We start from the raw sequence: 20338 nt of genomic DNA, 5'->3' as shown, positions 1-20338 counted from the left end.
GCATGAGGAACTGGATGTAAACATGTTTACTTGAAACAGTCCATGATCAAGAACAAAAAGTCAATAAATCTGAGAAGGTTTTGCTCCGTGTAACTGTAGAGTCAATTCAATGCATTTCCACTGCTCCGTTCCAGCTCCAGCACTTAGATCCTGAACCACCCTCCCAACTGACATGATTTATGGCCAACTCTCATAAGGCACAAAGATTCCATACTCCTCTGCACACATCAAAGTATCTAATTTATTACTCTGGCTACAAACAGCAGAACACTAGCTGTAAATAATAATATCTTAAGCTTCTTCTGGAAAAAAAAAAAGAAAAAACAAACCTGCAGGTGTTTCCTATGTGCTTATTTTCCATCTTTTCTTATTTCTCCACTTCAACAGACTTCATATTACCCAAATCAACGCAAATAAGGATTACCTTTTAGATAAAGGTCACAGAGACAAATGAGTAGAATTAATTTGAAAAATTACACCTGTTGCTGAAGATATGTTAACTATATTAAATAATTCCTACAGTTGTTAGAAGGACTAACAAAGAGAGAAATATTTATTTCCAGGTTTTACTTACTGTAAAGTTATTTGTTGTCATATGATGTGTGCATTAATAACAATATCATTGCTTATTAATAAAACAGTCAATGTTCTGCAGAAGGGGCCTCTGAGCTTCTAAGCCAAACCAAGAATCCTACCATCACCACAAAGAGTTTGGGAGAAGAGTGCAGCATGAGGCAGAAAAGGCCTTGCAATTCAAACCAACCACCTCTGCCTGCAGGTTAAAGCATTTTAACATCCACCAGGGCTTTTAAAAGACAAAAGTGATTGAAAAATATAAACAAACAAAATCCACTTCGATGGTACTCTTTAAATCCTCTAGCTAGTTGTGCCACAAGGTCCTAACAGATGCACTCAAAGAAAATATTGTGGTAAGCCTTCTGTCTGATTCTGTATAGACACAGTAGATAGTATCAGAAGGAGATTTTGTCTTTCTTCCATGATGCAGCTATACAGTCCAAGTTATGTCATCAGTTCGAAAACAAGAATTGAAAGCAATAAATTAGAGCAGGGGAAAACATGGATGGTGATCAAAGATCAGACAGAAAAGTATTTAGCAAAAGATTCAGCACCTATTACGAATTTGGTTATTAAGATTCAAGAGCATTGTATGCATTCCTCAGGATTATGTATTAGTTTGTTTTTTTCCCCCCCGAATTATCTCCTAAGGGAATACCTTTGGCAACTTCAAATGCAGTGTGACAGGTTTCCAAGCTAAGTGAGGTCCAAAAATAGAATTGAAAATAATACTCAGGCTTCCACACAATTAAGTAACTTGGACTCCTATACTGTACATATTTGTTACTGGGAGAGTAAGATTTCTTGCAATATCAGTGATAATTAACTACACATGTACCTACAGCTTCTTTTGTTTATTTATTGATTTCCTTGGTTTGTGCTTTTCTTTTAAGAAAACACAACCATTTTCCATTTTGCTTTTTCCTGGTTTTTAGCAATTAAAGAATGAAAAGCATTTAATTTTAAAAACTTATTTCTCTGTAAAAACCTGTATTTGGCCAGAAGATAATTTTTGTTCTTTTATCTAAGATTAAGATACACAAACAAACAAAAAAGCAAACAAAAAAACACAACAACAAACACCAGGAAAACCTGAGACTTGATATAGCTTCTCAATATTTACCTGAAGAGTAGGAAAATATTACAGAACTATAATCAGCACATAAATGCAGCTCAGAAAATGTTTGAACAAAATCAGGGACAGAAACAAGCCAAATTTAATTTCACGTTATTTACTCAGTACTAAACCTCTACATTCTTATCTATTTCCTTTAAAGTGAAGTTAATGGTTGCCCAAACTTCTAGTCTCTTTTTACACTGTGTTAAGTATTTTATTCTTCCAACTTGGGCAATTAAGATAAAACTCTGTTTTTGTAAGGGCAGTATTTTCCACACAAGCACTTAATGAAGCAGAGTAGCCATAAATATTGCAGAAAGTATGCAGGCAAAGTACACAGGCTTTTATTTGTGAAAGCTGTCCACAGGCTCTGCCAGGAGCCGTTTCTCCATATGTTTCCAAGGGCTTCCTAAGGAAAAAATATAGATATTTCTCTTTTCTTGTCACCAAGGTCCAGGTTAATGTAAACAAGTGGCCAACTGATATCAAGCTGAATCAACATCAGAAACTTGAATTGTTGTGGTTTAGCAAGCCAGAACACCTAGGATCTCTAACATCTGAGTCTATGAAAACTATTACTAATACTGGGTATAAACTTCAGAGAAACAGAAATATGTTCTTGTCAAATGCAGATTTCCTATGGAACATGCTGACACAATTTAAATGGCATCTGTTCTTGAATTCCCATCTAGAAATCTCAATGAGTTTGCCTAGGTAGGAAGCCTCTAGGTTTATTTAACTATCACTGAAATTACATGAAGGTAGGACCTCCATTTTGGGAGGGCCTAGCACTCTAGAGAAAAAAAAACAACTGCTCATAACTCAAGAATATGTAAAAATCAAATTCATTCACAACCATATTTCTACTTTGTTAATTTGTAAATAGTCACTATGATGTTTCACAACTGCAGAATAGCAGAAAGATAAACACACCACTTGCTATCCAAACAGTTGGGAAAAAAACAAAACAAAGACTACTTTCTGTCTTAGCAACTCTGTCATTATTTTGAACTCTGTGAAGGGGAAGTTGAATGAAAAAATCAAGTCCCAGCACCTTGTGATGATTTTCATAGCTTCAGATGATTGCAAGCAAAACAGCAATATGAGCAATGTAAAAAACATATCTTCAGACCCATGAAAACATCCAAAGGATCTGGGTTCTCAAAGACACATCCCTTTCAGCCATCCCACCAAAAATATCTAGCCCATTGCTAAAAAGCCTTCCCAGTATTGACTCTTCTCAAACTCAGACTCTTCTTTTTAAAGAACATGTGCTTTCTAAAATATCATTATACTTGTTTTCCCTTATCATCCTGTGGATAGTTAATGTACTATTTCTCTCCATTTTCATGTTCCTTCCTGCAAATACTTTTCCAGAATAAGCTAAATGATATTTTTTGGATACTTATCTTGACCATCAGAGCACTTACTGGTTAATTTTAAGTACATAAACGAATAATAAAATTACTTCATCAATCATATGCTGACAGTTCAGCACCCCATCATATTTTTTACTGGATTGTGCTTCAAGTAAGTATACATCAAATTCAACATAGATCAAATTTTAACCCAGGATCCCAGCCACTGGTCCTCTTCAGGAGTCTGCAACAGTGGAAGAAGAGTCAGTCTCAGTGCTCATGAATACCTCTCTGCTAGATGTCACCCTTTATTTTCCATGAATCCGACAGCTCCCTGCAGTTTGTGCGTATTTCCTAAACTGCTTCAGACAATAATCTGCCAATGACTGATGAACACAGCAAAAACTGGAATAAGAAATTAATAACAAATACCTAAGGGTTGTGTTATTTCCCATCAGCACCACTTGGATATGACAAAACTGTCTACAGCTTCAGAGGAAAGACAGAAATATAGTAAAGAATGTAGAACATGAATAGAGCTTTAGTAGATCAGAGGGGTCTTGAGCAGCCAACTGCCAGTCAAGTCCTTTGCATTCTTCTCTAGCACTATAATTTGAAATTAATCAAATTGGAAAAAATTACAGCCTGTTTATAACTTGTTGTTTAAAATTGGTAAAACGAAGAAAAAGATCAACACTCTTCTCATTAATAAATATTTACAGTGACACATAAATACTTTTACAGATCAGTGTTAATCACGATGCAATCAGGATTGCACAGAGAATAGACTAAGTAGAAATGGGAGACTTGCAAGACCAAGTCCCAATTCATTAGTGATAAGCTCAGTGGAGAAATGGATTCCTGTCCTTCCCTCCTCCTCCCCTCCTAGCTATGTAAAATTTCCACTTTAGATGTCAGGCAAGAGATTTAATATAAGAAAAAGTAATAAACAATGTATGCTTTAGGGGAACACACTACTGCTTTTTTCCAAGTATCTAGGCCAGCCCATGTTTTGGGAACCTTGCCCATAATAAAAAGGGTATCTGTCTTCATCTAGCAATGACGGGTCAGCCCCATGAGCTTCCTCAAGAAGGACAGGGCATTCCAGTGAGTCAGAGCCTGCTCCCACTCTCACAGGGATTTCAAATAGTGCAGCATTTGCAGACAGTCGTAACGCTGAGCGGTCATACTGAACAAACATTAGGAACCTCAAAAAAACCAAAAACAAATTTAAAAAAACACAGAGACCAAAGACTGCTAAGATGTGCAACTGATATGGGAACTCAGGGAGATGTTTTCATAAACAACTGTAATCAAAAGCAGCTATTTTAATACAATAAGGCTGCAACAAACACATGTAGTTCTTTTAATGTAATACAAAAATACATTCCCACAGAAGTTCTTCTCTTATCAGACCCCTGGTAAGATTCCAAGTCTTGCAGAAATGACAGCTGAAACCAGGGAAGTTCTAATATTAATTTTTCTAGTGCTGCCATGCCACACTAAAGTACATGGAAAAGTGGAGAAAGACAGAGGAAGCACACTTAGTTAGCAGAGCCAGCTACCTTGTTTGGCCACTTATCAAAAGGTACTAGTGCTCAGCCTACAGAAAATCAGATGGCTGCTTTCAAGTCAAATGCAGGATGATGTACTAAACCCAAATATATTAGTGTACATGTGTGAAGTGAAACAAACACCAGCTAATCTGCATTTAAATTTATATAAACAGCAATTTCAGCTTATAAAATATATATTCATTAATTATTTCCACTTAGCTCTTCTGAAACAAATTGAGGAGATCTTGTACTAGAACTTCACCAATTGCCTGCTTCTTGTGCTGTTTATTAAATCTAAAATTTAGGATTTATCGCAAAGTCTCACAGAAACTTTTGATTTTACATTTGAATTTTGGTTTTTTATTATTGTATCTCACCCCAGACCCATTCCCATGAAGCCCATACAGACTTTGTCACATGGCTACAGTGGAACAGAACCAGCCACCTGACAGACCGGATATAATTCAACATAATTAAACACAATACAGAGCAATCAAACCTATAGGCACAAGTCAACAAAGAGTAACTTTCTCAAATGAACAACCTACAAGCAAGTAACATTACTGATTGGTGAAAATTTAAATTCACACTACCTTCTGCAATATTAATACTACTACATCTGAGTCCTCTTCCTTAAGAGATGAGCTCTATCACATTTATGAAATAGGAAGACACAACTGACACCCACAGAGAGCCTCAGATTTCATGGTCATCTGCTCTGCTTACCAGGAACCTACAATAAACCCAGATCAATCTAGTTCCAAAACTCACAGGCAATAAGAATTTTCTCTCTCCTTCCCTAAACACTCTGCCAGGAATGGTTCCAGGCTTTTTAAGTTTTTTCTAATTAAAAAATGACAATGCTTCATCCCACATAAAATTTTTCCTCACCACACATGGGTTTGTTTTCCTGGCAGCTCAGTGTCTATCATTAACTAACAGTCACAGTGATTATCCTCGTACATCAACAAGCTCTTATACAAGCTCTCGAGTGCAAAACCAAAACCCTGTCAGTCCAGAGTGGTGGATGGAGAAGAGTAGAAGGGGAAAGAGTACAGCTGTAAAGTGCTGCCCACTGCCACCCACCCTAGCCCCTGACTGGAAACAGCATCAGGGCGCTTGGAAATTCAGCTCCTCCCATCTTGCACGAACACATGCTGCAGATTACAACATTCTGTCCAAGAAAACAGTGCCTATTTCATAACTCTGCCAAATCCATGGAAAGATGTTCACATTCCTTGCAACATCATACACCTAGAAGTAGCACTGCTTTGACATCTGTCTATTTGCTGAAATTTTAAAGAGGAAATTTCATGAAGGGGAAATTGAATTGAATTTGTCAAGGGGAAGCCAAGGCACACACATCCAACAAGGTTTTAAAACCTCATATTGTTTGACAATTTAAAGCTAATTTTAAAGAAAACTTTCTAAAAGATTAAAAAGTCAGACTCTTAAACAGAGCTAGACTTCAATTTGTGAAAAAGTATTCAAGTTAATAAAGCAACACCCATTTTACCCCTTCAGAGCGTTCAGCCCAGAACATTTAAAACTAAACAAACACTCTGTCAATGCCATGGTAGGAGAGGATATAAGGTAACTCAATTCTAGATCATTCTTAAGAGATTACAGGTCTTTGAAAAAGGGAGAGGGAGGCAAAAGGGAGGTTATGTTTTTGTTTCATACTTAAAACATTACCTCCCGATTACCTCCCTTGTTAATCAAAAACATGCTGTACATTCTTTCATCTTAGAAAGTAACCATTAAAACAGACCTATCTAGCTCTTAAAAAAAAGTGAGGTAATAAGTTGTGAATCAAAGTGTTCTCTTCCAAATAAAACATCTGCAGGGGGAAAAATAGCTTAATAGGAACTGCAGATAGGTAATCAAATGTCCTAGTTCAGCAGGGAGTAACAACTATGTGCACAGAGATTGAGATTTGTCCTTGCAGCATTTAATCCTGCTCATATTGTGCAATTCATCTCGGCACGGTCAGAGCAACCACAGCTCTACTCCCACTAGATGGAAAATTCCACTCGAGCTTAAGTGAAACTCTTCAAAAGCCCATCTTGAATTCTTTCTGCTCAACCCAGTTGTGTTCACAGAACTGCTCCCTTGCTTGCAAACAATATTCTGTTCATCTTCTCAGTGTAACAAGTGAATGCCACTTCACTGCAGGCTCAGCCCTGGAAGGGGTATTAAGCCCAGCTATGGGCCACATTCACCCTCCCTCTCTCCGTACCACATCTATCCTTCCCTGACACGGGTACACCATCCTAAACAAAAATCTCATGGTAAGGCATGGCAATTACATATTATAATTGCATTGGACTACCACATAATTATATGTATATGCAGATGTTATAGAACACAACCCTGCACTGAGCAATTCAAAGAAACAGTTGATACACACAATTTAATGGCTTGGTACACAGGGCACCAGACCTTCTCTTTGATCCTCTCTAATCCTTTACTTCACAACAACCTTCGCTACCACCTTCTGAAGAACAACCAAATGAATTGGAAACACTTTTACACTTGTTAATTTGCTATTGCATAATGAAAAATACAAAGGGAAACAGAAGAGTAAATAGCAATGTATTTGTTTTACCAAGACAAATAATCCCTGCATATTCCAACAAATGCAGTCCGAATGAACAGAAAACAGTCACAGTATTCAAAGAACAAGGGTGTAAGACCTGTAGACAGAAATACAGCCAGTAACAACACACTGAGCTGTATCATAAATACATTTGCCTCTGCAGAATCCTTGGTATTTGTCCCTTGGCAACCCTAAAAATTTCAATACTGTGCTAAGTAATGAGACAGAAAATGCATGTCTGTACGCCCACCAACAACTTTCTGTCACAAATATGCAGTAATTTTACGCAAGTTTTACACCTGCATCCAGCATTTACTACCAAAATCAATGGAAAGGAAATGCAGAAAACATCACCTTTATCTGCTGCATCATTCCTCTTTAGGGACACATTTAAAGGAAAGTAGGTCCAACAGTACAGGTCTCTAAACTATTCCAGGTTCTTAGCTTAAAGATTTTATTGGGGTTCTCCCCCCACATTTTCTTAATGAATTTAAATAACCTCAATAAAAGCTAGCTAAGTGTGAAAAGTTATTCTGCAGATATATGTACCTTGCAAAAAGTAGTGGTCATAACAGAAACAGACAAAAATAAAAAGCTGTAACCAAAAGCTTATCAAAAGTTAATCTATTAACAATAACCAAAATGATGCTGAAACATTACATTTTAAAAAACAAACCAAAAACAAGCATTCCCCAGTGCATTAATAAAGGCATCAAAACAGAGCCAATTATTAATTTAACAAATATTTTTAAACATTTACCTAAAAAGCATTTAAGATTCAGATACAGATAAAAGCCAAACATATTTAATTGGTAAATACAATGTATTTAAAAACTCCTACTACTGCTTTTTTCCTTTCAGAAAAAAATTATTTTTGAAAATTCATAGAACTTCATAGAAGGCAAGAGATACATAACATCTGCTGTGAAAAAGAAGCAGACAGATGCTATTTTCTAACATAAACAGTAGTTCAAAAAAATTAAAATATCTTAGGATAACAACTTTGTCTAGTTTCACTACTAGACAAGCAAGATGAAGCACACAAGTTTCTCACCCTACTGCACCTGAAGCTCTCAAAGAGATAGCAAGACCTTCTCTCAAACACTGGTGATGCTCATTTCTCCCTACCCTCCATATCCCTGGCTCCCTTATGAGGGTCCTAATCCCAAACAGAAGGAATACAGAGTAGCAAAATATCAGATAGATATTGAATATCTTCTTGTAACCACCATATAAATGAAAGTTACACTGTATATTTGAAAAGTCATCTTAGAAACAAATTGGATAGAGGACAGATCCCCACCTTTATCTAACTACATATATTCATGGGTGGATATGGAAAGAGATACATACAGACATCTACAAATCTACATATTAGACATTACATTTATGTGTTGCAAACAAACAATCTGCGGGACTGAAAAAACCAATCAGAAACTTGTGCAGCAAATCTTGCTAAAATCTGTCAAACTCATCACTTTTAATCTCGGAGGCAGCAGTGACACTGAACAGCATTTTCAGATGAGGATTTACAAACAAGTCATGCAATGATTTGCATAAATCAATATCCTTTCTACTTCTCCACAACAAGTATTAATAATATAGGAAAGTCCAAGCAATGAACAGCAATTTTTCCTATAAGGATTAAAACTGAAGAGAAGCTTAAAAAGCCATTGTATTAAAAAAAAAAAAAAAAAAGAAACAACCCTGAAGATTCACAGAACTCCCATCACATAAGAAACCACAGCAAAATCACCTTACCTTATAATAAAGGGGACAAACGGTGCTGTGCTGAGCGCCGAATGAGAGCCATCCATTGGAGATGGATACAGTCTTCCCAGGATTAAAAGCAGAAGAAACAGGCTTGGATGAATTTTCAACTCTTCAGCTTCACTAAATAAAAAGGTGTAAGAAGCAGTTGGTGAAAAAAAGCATCCTCCTTCATGCTAGTCTTGAGCCTCTTCCCCACAAAAAAAAGCCTTCTGCATCTCTGGTTCAAGGAGTTATCCTAGGCTGATCATTACATAGGAGTGCAAACCCTGCTGGAATCAAATATGGCATCCAGTTCTTCTGCCGGGGACTACTCTAATGAAGACACTCATGGCTGTATTGCCTTCACTTTCCCACATTACTCCAAACCTCCCTTTATTCCCAAATGTGGTTGAGCTCTCTTCATTTTTAAATACCACTAAAAACCTGCATAGATAATGTTTCTCTATGAACCAGGAAACTGAATAGAGCTGACTTACAGAAAGGTGGTTTAAGAAAAGCACTTTTATCAGTTCGAAAGGAAATCTGTGGTTAGTAAATAACACATTTTATTAAAGAATAGTTCTTGTGATTGACTCCAAGGATCTACTATTCATATAATAAAAACAATCAGAAAAACCAGTTAAAATCAATACTTTTTGATTTAACAACTAATAATAAGATACAAGTCTTAATCCACTCTGAAAACGTATTCAAGACCAACATTTCAGACAGCAGTTTTCAATCTTTTTCAACTGAAAAACTTTCCAAAAATTGCCAGTGACGACACTGTCACCTTTCATAACGTCAGGTAGAGCGGACTGCTGTGCAGAATATATACAACCTCTTTTCTTAGAGCAGAGACTGCAAAACATGGAATGACTGGTGAAACTCCTGCTTCCAAATGTCCACCTTAGGCCCATTAAAGTCAGATGAACCTCGCCCATAAATCAGCTGCTCAACTTCCACGGTTTATATCATAGCATTTTAAGAAAAAACAAAGCCAGGGTTGGTTTACTTTGAAAGTTCATGAACCTGGAGGTAACAGCGTCATCCCAAATGGTATAATCTACATTGATCAAATTGTAGCTCTCAGCCACCATTTGTGGAGTCTTTAAAAGAAGATCAAGGACCTTCCCCAGAGTCAGTGTGCCACAGGCTGGAAAGTGTTCATGTGGCGTTACTGGAGGCCTATGACCCCGTATCACTTAAACATGCTGGGAAGCCTCATTGTTAAATATGAGACACTCAAACACCCGGGTTCCGTTTCCCTGAAAAAATGTGAGTTCCCTAACATCTGATCCTAAAAACACAGCAAGTCTTAATTAGTCAACAGTAGTTCAGTTTTCAGAGACTTGATGCAATGTCCCAAAGTAAAAAGAAAAAGCCTTAGCAAAAACAACTGTATCATTTCAAGAAGCACTGATGTATACAATGGCACTAGGGTGTGTATGTGACAACTCAGTTTAACCTTTTCACTTCACTTCGTATTTCAAAGTTTTCTCAGACATTATCTTACCTGTTCAAAGTGTTGGTTACAACCTCTAATTGCTTGAGAAGGAAAGGATAAAGGCTGGGAAACCGAGAGAAAAACTCCCTTCCCGTCATTCTGCAGAAACAAATGAAGAAGAGTCATAATTAGCATTCTGCAGTAATTAGTTACACTCAAATTACCAGTTTATTTGTTGTATTTGTGATGCTACAGTGAAGCTGGAGAGGTGAAAGAACCACGCACACACAATGAATTCCCAATTAGGGCACAATGTTTTCATGAAAAATGGTGCTAGAGTGTAGTTTACACAAGTTAAGTAACTGTCTGTGTGTGCTCACTAACACTTTGTCATTAGGCTTTTCTGAGAAAAAATTGATCTTAGCCCCTTAATCACACTAAAAAGATACAACAGTTTAAATTCTGACATTATTTTAACAATATTCTGGTTGAACAAGAGACTACTTGCTTCAGCATAGCTCATGTCCTAAACAGAATATACTTAATGGACATGTACTAACAGATATTCACAGCTAACTGATACTAAAGAGCACCTCAGAATAGTAATTCACAAAAGATTTGTAAAATGCAGTGGCAGAAGAGCCTGAGATTGCATTAGCCCTCTTTCCACAGTGTTGCTGCCAGCATGTGGCAATAGTGATGCTGCAGCCCACATTTCTGCTTCTGTAGATAGAACAACCACGTTTAAAACAGAGCAATGTACAAACACCTCATGAACTCATCCCCAGCAAGAACCAGTATGGTGGCACAGTTAAAGCTGCAACAGCAAATCAATCCAAGCTAAAAAGACATAAGTAGAAATCTTCTGTATTTGTTTTACAATCTTTTGATCAGATTAAGGATGGCTTAATGGTTTATATGAAATCATTCAGCATCACCAAAGCAAGAACCACTTGAATGCTACCATTGGGAAGGTCTAATTAGACACCTATGGTATGCAGATAAAAAAAAAGATTTTCTTTAAAAATAAATAAATGAAAGGCCATCATTTAGAAAAACAAAGCCAACTGCAGAGTTCGCTTGCCACAAAGATCAACCAAGATAAATGTTCCATGTTACCATGACTCCAATGCAAAGCTTCCAATAAGCAGACAGATCCAGGATTGGAAAAATAACACTATGAGATGGCAAGACTGAATGCGTGTAAAAATAAGCAGACAAAAAAATCACACACGAGTAAACGAGCACATGGCAAACATCAGCACAGCTCCTTCCAGCACTCAGCTAACATAACATGCCTTAGCCACAGGCCACAGAATAAACACAGCAAAACCAGACTGTTAGGTGGAAACAAATGTTCAAAGAGGGACAGGAAACTTTCCCAAGGCATATAAGAAAAATTCTGCGAATATATATACAATACAGTGAACTGCTGGAATTAAAAGCAAGGACTCTGCAGCAGCTGTTATAGCTACAAAAAAGATTTCAGATTTTAAAATTACATGCAATCATAAAAACTGTGAATTAATATAAATTGAAGCACTAATGAGGACAGATGAAAGACATCAATATTGATAATAACTGGTTATTCAAGCAGAAGACACCCATGTAATTTTTTTCTAACAGTATCCTCAAAACTACTTCAGTTTTTTGCACATATAGTATGCAGCAAACTGCAGACGCAAAGCCAGAAACAGCACAAAACCTAAGACCTATCAGGTCAAACAGCACATCCTACTGAATCTTCCTATGTAACACATTAAGAACTGTGTTTAAAAATAAAAAGTTCTATCCAAAAACGCTGTGACATCTCCATCTCTCGTGCTACAGAGTGCTATAAGCAAAAGCAGAACTGGGCTGAAGTTTCCTTTGGAATGGATGGCCACTGCCTAGAGATTTAAGAGAGGACTACATACAAGTAGCACCTCACAAGTACTTTTAACCAGGTCCATTTTTAATGTACTAAAAATTCAGCAGCCACATTTGAATCAATATTAAATAATGGAAATTAATATCCTTACAAAGCCTCAAAATCCTTTGCAATTAGCATGGTTTCATAAATCCTTTTGACAGGAAAAGAAAATTACAACTACTGAAGTGGGTAACTTATATAACCCACATAACTTCCTACTTGCTTTACTGCTCCAGAGCTTATTGATGGGAGAAGGCAGCCTAATCAAAACTACTGACAGGCAGTAACTACAGAGATGCCCACAGGCATTTTCAGAAAAAAGGAGACACAACTGTCTGAGCAGACTGTTAAAGGGCCTCCAGTTCAGAGGGGAAACAAGAAACACTACACATTACCAGAAATGCTGCAAAAGTAAAAAGTGTGCTTAAAATAGAGAGCATTAATTTAAGTGTGAATCAACTACTTGGGGATGTCAAGGCAAGGAGATGCACAACTGGGAATAAGGAGGAAGCAAAACAGCTAGACAGTATGGAAGAGAGGAATTTAGGTGTTTCATTTTTTTAATGCCAACCATGTTTTTTGCTCCTGGAAACATGTACACACAATTATTTGTATACGGTAACTGCAACTGGAACAACAAAAAAGTATAATGGTTCTGCTCTTCAAAACTGTTTATGACACTAAGCCAGATATTATATATTAATTTCATCAAAAACCATACTCATTTGAACAACAAATACCAGCACTTTGAGATACACCCCATGCATGCTAGTGATACAAACAGATTCATGCATGATACAATAGATACAAAAGATTCACATGCACACAAATGTGAGTTAAGCTTCACAAGTAATAAGCTATCTATATCTTTAAAAGAAGACAAATCCCTGACATATCTATAAAGGAACATATCAAGTAAATGTGGACCAAAACAACCCAAAAGCCACTGCCAACAGTCTTCATGAAACAAACATTTTCTTCCTACTCTATAACAAATCTGACAGGAAACAATAGGTTTAAATTAAAAATACAGATAACTGCCTTCCCATTAGTCACTGACATGGTTCAAACACAGATTTTTGGCAACAGAGCTACCATAATTAAATTCTTAAACCAAACATTCTGCAGATCACAAGATTTTACATCTACTCCCCCTAAAATGTGTTTATAAGAGAAGTAACTGAGAAGAACCTTAAGTTACTACTATTTTATCCCATGTCCAGCTAAAAGTATTTTTATATTGCTTCAGAGATCATCTTTAACAGTATGTTCAACCACAGACTCTGTAACAGTGATTTCTTTCTTCCTGTTAGTAACTTAAAGAAGCACAATTTTACAATCCAGAATTTCAAATGGGATTACTGAGACCCAAGCAATGAACTGGTAGAAGGTTATTTACTGAGAGAGGAAGTAGAATAATGAAACAGAGAAGTTATCAATGGGCTGATGATGTTTACAATAAAATCCCTCTCCTCAGTGTAAAATGTCATTCAAGTACAGAATTAAAATAATGCTTGATGTAGAAAAGCTGAGAGAGAAACTAATGGAAGCACTCATATCCTCCTAAATTCACTTGCAAAAATAAGTTGAAGAACTGTATACATGCAGAATACTGCAGTACTTAAGAAGATGCAATATTTAAGTCTCAGAGAGTTTCCAATTTAAGAATGTTAATGTTTTTCCATGCAAGCATTTCTGCACGCAAATCAGATGACAGAGTACAGCCCATTCACAAAAGGTTTCATTTTGATGGCTAGACACAACAGTGATGGTTTAGCACTCAGAATAAAGACTGACAAAGAATGCTTATGTAGAAAGACATACAGGGGTTTCTTTGCCATTCTCATTCAGTTCTCCCCACCTGAAAAGATGTTCCATTAACAAGAAACAGTAATACAGAGCAATCTTCTGTACCACGTCATATGGAATCAAGTGACACCCACCACTCCTAACAAGTCCCCATGTGCCCTTGAGTCAAACTCCTCCTCTTAACAGATCCTAGAGCAGGCAAAACGGGGGGAGGAAAAAATCCTTCACAGAATATAGAAGTCACATCAACCGGCAAGAAGTTACTTTGAAGGCATGCGATGATAGGAAGGACAGAGTTTAATAGCAATCAGCACTTGGAAAAGAACTGAATCACAGCTATGTTACAAAATACCAACTAGTGATAGGGGTAAAAAGTGAATTAAGAAAAAAATAACTAAAACAAAACAAAAACCACCAAAACAAGGAAAAAACCACAGGAAAACTCAAAGCAGACTGTAAGTCTATAAGATTTCAAGGGAAAGTCTGTTTTAAGCATGATACACAGCTTAGAGTATTGATAATGCTTCTTCAGAACAGATGCAAAAATCAGTTTTACTTTTTTTCTGAAAAAGCCCTCATTATACTCTTGAGTGTCAGCAGTTCTTCCATTCACTTAGCACCAGTTCTTTGGCTTTATCACTATTCAGAGCAGAACCTGGAGAGATTTAAATTAAGCCTAGAATTTTGTGCTCCAAAGTTTTCATGAGCTTTGCTTGTGGAGATATCAGTAACATCAAACTTCTAGAACCAATTCATGAACGCTGCTGAAAACTGTGACATCTCCAGTGATTACACATTGTGTTTGTCTCAGTTTGTCTTGGTGCTGCACAACTCAAGGGTTAACATCTATGTTTCTTTAACTAATGTGTTTCTAATAAAATATTCCACCTTTATACATATCAGGTGGATGGACTATTTAAATGCATTTTAAAAATACATTTAAGAATAAAACTATGGATGTTGCAGTGTACTTTTTAAAACGGTGCTGTACACTTAAGAGAACACTCCAGGAGATTAAAATTCTGCTGTGACACTGTGGCATACATATCATTTTACCGTGACATGTGTCTGAGATTACCTGCTTCTGTTCTTTCATTTATTTTTCAGAAGAACAAATCTTTATAACCTTGTAGGCTGTTTTTAGTAACTGACATGTAAAAGAACATTTGCAGCAAATAGGTTCATATTTGAGTATAGCATAGGTGAGATTTACAGACAATCTTCTGCAGGCAGCAAGGGTTTCTGGTGTTCTTTTAGAAACACACAAATATTGCTAACATCTCACGTCAGCTGACAAATGCATGATTGGATATTTGACAGGGGAAAATAACACTCTATTTAAAAATTAAAAAATAGAACTGGAATGTGAAAAAGTATTGACAAGACATACTTAGACCAGGACCAAGAATACAGTTTTGATGACATTACAGAAATATTTTTAATTATTTCCTGTAAAATCTACTTGTGTGATACCAATCCTTACACAGGAATCATAAAGCACATGTCAAAGATGATCCTTTAAGTAATGCAGAAACAGAACCCAACTTACTTCTGGCATTGCAAGGACAACTGCTGCTCAAAGAACTCGAAAACCAGGACGGACTTTTGCAAAACTGTTCTTCAAAATGACAGTTTTATATAGACAATATACATTTTACATATTTGCTTCTTTTTATATCATTGACTTAAAAAAAAAATCCCACAATGCAACTTTACTAGGCTAACCTGACTAGACTAGGTTTTAGCTGCCCGTTTTAACATCTGTACTCTTTCCCTGACCCTTATCACTTACTAAATAGTTAGATGCTGTCTCAAAATATAGGAAACATATTTCCATGCTAACAAAGATAGATTTCAGAAGCATAAACTCAAAATAAATGGGAAATGAGTTTTTTTCAACTACACAAAAAACACCAAGAAAAAAGGTATGGCAGATTGATTTATGCTGAGGTTATGGTAAAGACCAAAGCTAATTTCAGACATGCTTTAAGAACTACATTAAGTTTTTGCTCCTTTAATAGGACTAAATTATATGACAATCATCTACATGCCGTGACAGGAAAGTAACAGAGGGATAGGCACAGAAAACAGAAAAGCTCTAACTACAGGGGAAGCAAAATTCAAAGAATTTACTATATTTGACTCAAAGGATAATTGTATGTTGTATTTTACAACACAACAAAACAGCATAGTATTATACAACTACAAAAGCAAATATATAACATTTGAAATTATTCAAAAGTGGTAGTAAGGAGAACAATTCACGGAACTACAGATTTTGCAGCCGGGATGAATATCCTGAGCATCAGCACAGACTGAAAACCAACTGGCTCACAAACCAACAGCCCCAAGAGAAAAAATATATGGGTTACAGTGGATGCCAAGCTCGGTGTGAGCCAAGGGTACATCCTTTCTGCTCTCAGGGCAAACCACACGGAGGACTGTGTTCGTTAGAACAAAAGCAGCAGCAGATCGGTGACGCCGCACAGGGAATCCTCCGTCACATGCTGGGCTGCAAAGTTTAGAAGAGATTTGAACACACAAGACAGGGTCCAGTAAACAGCTGCTCAGATGGGCATGGCCTACAGCAGATCCCCAGGAAGAAGAAGCTGAAGGAGCTAGGCTTGTTCTGTTTGACAAAGAGGAGGGTCCAGGGTAGATCTAATAGCAGCCCACAACCACTTGAAGAAATCAAAGACTAGAGAGCTAATAATCATCTTGCAGTAGCTGCAGGGTACAGAAAGGACCAATGGTCACAAATCATAGATGGAAAGTTTTAACTTGGGCAAGGGAAATGAAGCACTGTTACTCAGAATAGCTATGAAATGTCCGTGAAACTTTGGAGGTTTGAACTCATCCAAAAACACCACAGACATGATGCAGTGTTGCTAGCAGTCATACTCTTCATGGGACTCAAGGAAACAGAACTAAGAGATCCCTTTACAGTTTGTATGGCTCCACTTAGCTACTTCCCACTCTGCCAGCAGTTTTAGTATTGCCTTCTTAAAAGATCAATGTTTTTCTTGTCTTCCTGCATTTGCTGGCTATCACAAGCCACTGAAAGTACAGTAAACAATAGATCCTGCTCAGAACAAAATTACTGAGATTTAACAATTTTTATTAATTTAGCAACTTAGTCTTTAATTCAGTACAAACTATTACTTTAAAATAATAGCTTGATGTAGAAATAAGAATAATCACTTCAAATTTTATTTCAGAAGTAGTATATATTTATGAAAGCTCTTGGTTATCAGTCCCTCTGGATGGCCACCAGAGAACCATCACTATTATTACTAAGAGACAGAGACAACAGCAGCAGGTGAATTCTTTTAGAAATAGAGATTACATAGAAATTTTAATTTGCCTCAGATTATTTTGTTTTAAAGAATATGCCTAAGAGTTAAATTCCTGAAATCACATATTGTCTCAGGACTCATGACAAACTGCTTTCAATAAAATATTTGACACGCAAAGGATAGTTTTAGTGCTGCCATAGAAGGCAAAATGGCCATGTAATTTTGTGGGAGGCCACAATGAAGCCTGGAAAAAACAACTGCAGGAAAAAAACCAAAACAAAACAAACAAACAAACAAAAAAAACCACAAACAACTGGTGTAATGCATTGGCTAATAAGCCCAAGAGCAAGGATACAGAAGATTATTGCATACTTGTTTTTCTAGACCTAACATGATACAGGACAGCCCTTCTGTGACAAAAAGGCACAACTTTTCTGTAACCTCATCAAATCAATTACAAAAAACAATTCAGATTTCATTTTTACCCCACATGAAATGGAAAATACTATGAAGGAGAAAGAAGCATCATCATAAAGATGTGTGATTTGGACCTTTAATAAAGATGTGGTGACTGTGTACCTCCAATAAATCTAACATTTGTTTTGTTAGTAATTAGAAAACACTCAAATCCCAGAACAGTAAGCAAAATAGTTTTAAGTTCACTGACTTAAAAAAACATTCTTTTATGCTACACAGACCTAAAATAAATACTTAAAAGGAACTAAGAATATGCCACTATATCTTGGTTTTCATTTTCCTTCAGATAGAAGTGCTAGAATAAACATTTGTACTAGTTTACATTGCTGTGTTTTTATGAGGTTAATAACTGAACCGCCAATCAAAACCTGTACAAATACAGTAATTAAATACCTACTGCTTTAGAAGAACTTTTATTTACAAGAGAGCTAGCCAAGATTTCCAAAGGACTGCATGGTCTGGTTTGCTTTGATCTCTTAAGCACAAGTTTCTTTATACCTCTTGTTTTGCTATTTCTTACACTCTTTGTGTGATCAGGTATGGAAAGAGCACCTGCACAGAACAAATACATCAGGAAAAGTGTGACTTAAGAGGAATAATTATGCAACATGCAGTTCAATACAGTGACTTGTGAAGAGCACTTCTGGAAGAGCAGTTTTGCTGTGATGCTAGATAGAGAAGAATGCATACAATGGGCTCAGAATAGAAATGGGACCAGCACTTAAACCCAACATCATAGATAAAACCTGGCATCTATATCAACACATTAATTACCACTCAACTTTGATACACATAGCCAAATGCACCTTTATATATATACATATATATAAAATTATATCTAAAACTGAGTTTTAAATAATTATTTTACATATAATTACTTTTAACAAACTTGTTTTAGGACACTGAACTGTACATACGAGTATATGTACATACAAATGTATGCACACAAACAAATATAACTAAACTTAAGAGATATGCATATATATATATACACACACATATATATGTATATATATACACACATATATATACATATGTTTCCAGAAAATCTCCAAGAATTCTGTTCAACCACTGCCTATAACACTATTATCTTTAGTCTCTTACCACAGATTTACCACAAATTTCAGCTCCAATAATCCACACTTTCCCTCTGGGAGTATTCTGTGAGGAGGAGCTGCTTTTTACTTAGCATAGTGAAGTTAATGAATAAGGGATATGTATAATACACATGGATCAAAATAGAATAATTACCTCTATTCATACTACTGAAACTTTTATCATTGCAGCAGAAACTAAATTACCTACTTGTGCAGCTAGTTTACATTAACTTTTGTTTCACTGAATGCATTTTAGTCACTTGGTAGAAACAAACATTAACATTATGCCCCTAACTTATTTAATACAAATGAATGAACTAGAGTTACCTTGGACCAGTATATATATTTTTAGGATGTTTTACTCTGGGTGAAGTTTTCATTCAGGTCATTTTACCACATTGATCTTTGTATTTTCTGGTGCTGACTTAAAACAGGATGTTGTGAAGATACACATTTGCACACCAATGATTTAAGTGTGCCTTAGGCCCCAGAAATGTAACTGGGATTTATGTGAGATTTTGCTTTTCTGACTCTGTATAGACAAGATACGACCTTGAAGTAAAAATGGTTCTGTAGATTTAAGGTATTTTATCAAAAAAGAAGAAAGACACATGCTGTGTTCCTAAAACCAGCAGAAATTATACAGACAGAGAGCATCCTCAGGCTCGAGAAGAAAAGCCCCTTTTTTCTGCTACAGGGGATTTTAGAGTTTTAGTTTAGACCTGCAAAACAAACAGAGTAATTTAAACAATGACACAGACGGAAACAGATTTGTTCAGGAGCTTGTTTTCAATTTGTTTCTGTACAAAACTTTCATAAATTTTACCTTCAACTTCCAAGTTAATAACACCTTATCATCATTATTCTTGTTATAAAGGCACTTATGGAGCCTGTTCAAAATAATGTTTAAACAAGCATACTGTTATTGAACTATTAATCAGCAAAAGCCATAACGGTTATCTGAGTCAGCCTGACTTTTGCATGTTTTCTTGAGACAGTTCTAAGATTAAGTCTTCTAAATCTGTCAAAGTCAATAAAAAAAAGAGGGCCAAAGTATTAAAAACAAAAAGTTGAACAAAATAAATGTGGCCTATTTTTGGCACACAGAAGGGCAAGGGGTATTTTTTTTCCTAACAAAAACAACCCCTTCACAAGGCAATGTACTACAACAAATCCTTAGTAAGTACTTTGAAAGCATTCACCAGAACAACTAAGGTGGCATGGAGGGAACAGGCTGCACATGCGACACAGAAGGAGCCAGAGGAAAAGCACCAGAGGCATTTAAATGGCTCAGTCACCTCATGAAACCTCACTGTCACTGACACAGTATTTTAACTGAAGA

The 20338-nt window shown here is 36.3% G+C and overlaps 1 protein-coding gene across 1 annotated transcript in view; it reads right to left on the bottom strand.

The window, feature by feature from the left end:
* THADA (THADA armadillo repeat containing) overlaps window positions 1–20338 on the bottom strand; it is a 153776-nt gene that overhangs the window by 93242 nt on the left and 40196 nt on the right. Inside the window, exons 26-27 of the mRNA XM_062490364.1 lie at window positions 10475–10564; window positions 8968–9099 (exon numbers count right to left, since the gene is read on the bottom strand). Coding sequence (XP_062346348.1) covers window positions 8968–9099; window positions 10475–10564 — 222 coding nt within the window. The remainder of the gene's footprint in view (window positions 1–8967; window positions 9100–10474; window positions 10565–20338) is intronic.

The sequence above is a fragment of the Cinclus cinclus genome, chromosome 3 (genome assembly GCF_963662255.1).
Source record: "Cinclus cinclus chromosome 3, bCinCin1.1, whole genome shotgun sequence".
NCBI classification, from domain to species: Eukaryota; Metazoa; Chordata; class Aves; order Passeriformes; family Cinclidae; genus Cinclus; species Cinclus cinclus.
The sequence above is the reverse complement of the archived record's forward strand: the minus strand, read 5'-3'. Positions and strand labels throughout refer to the sequence as shown.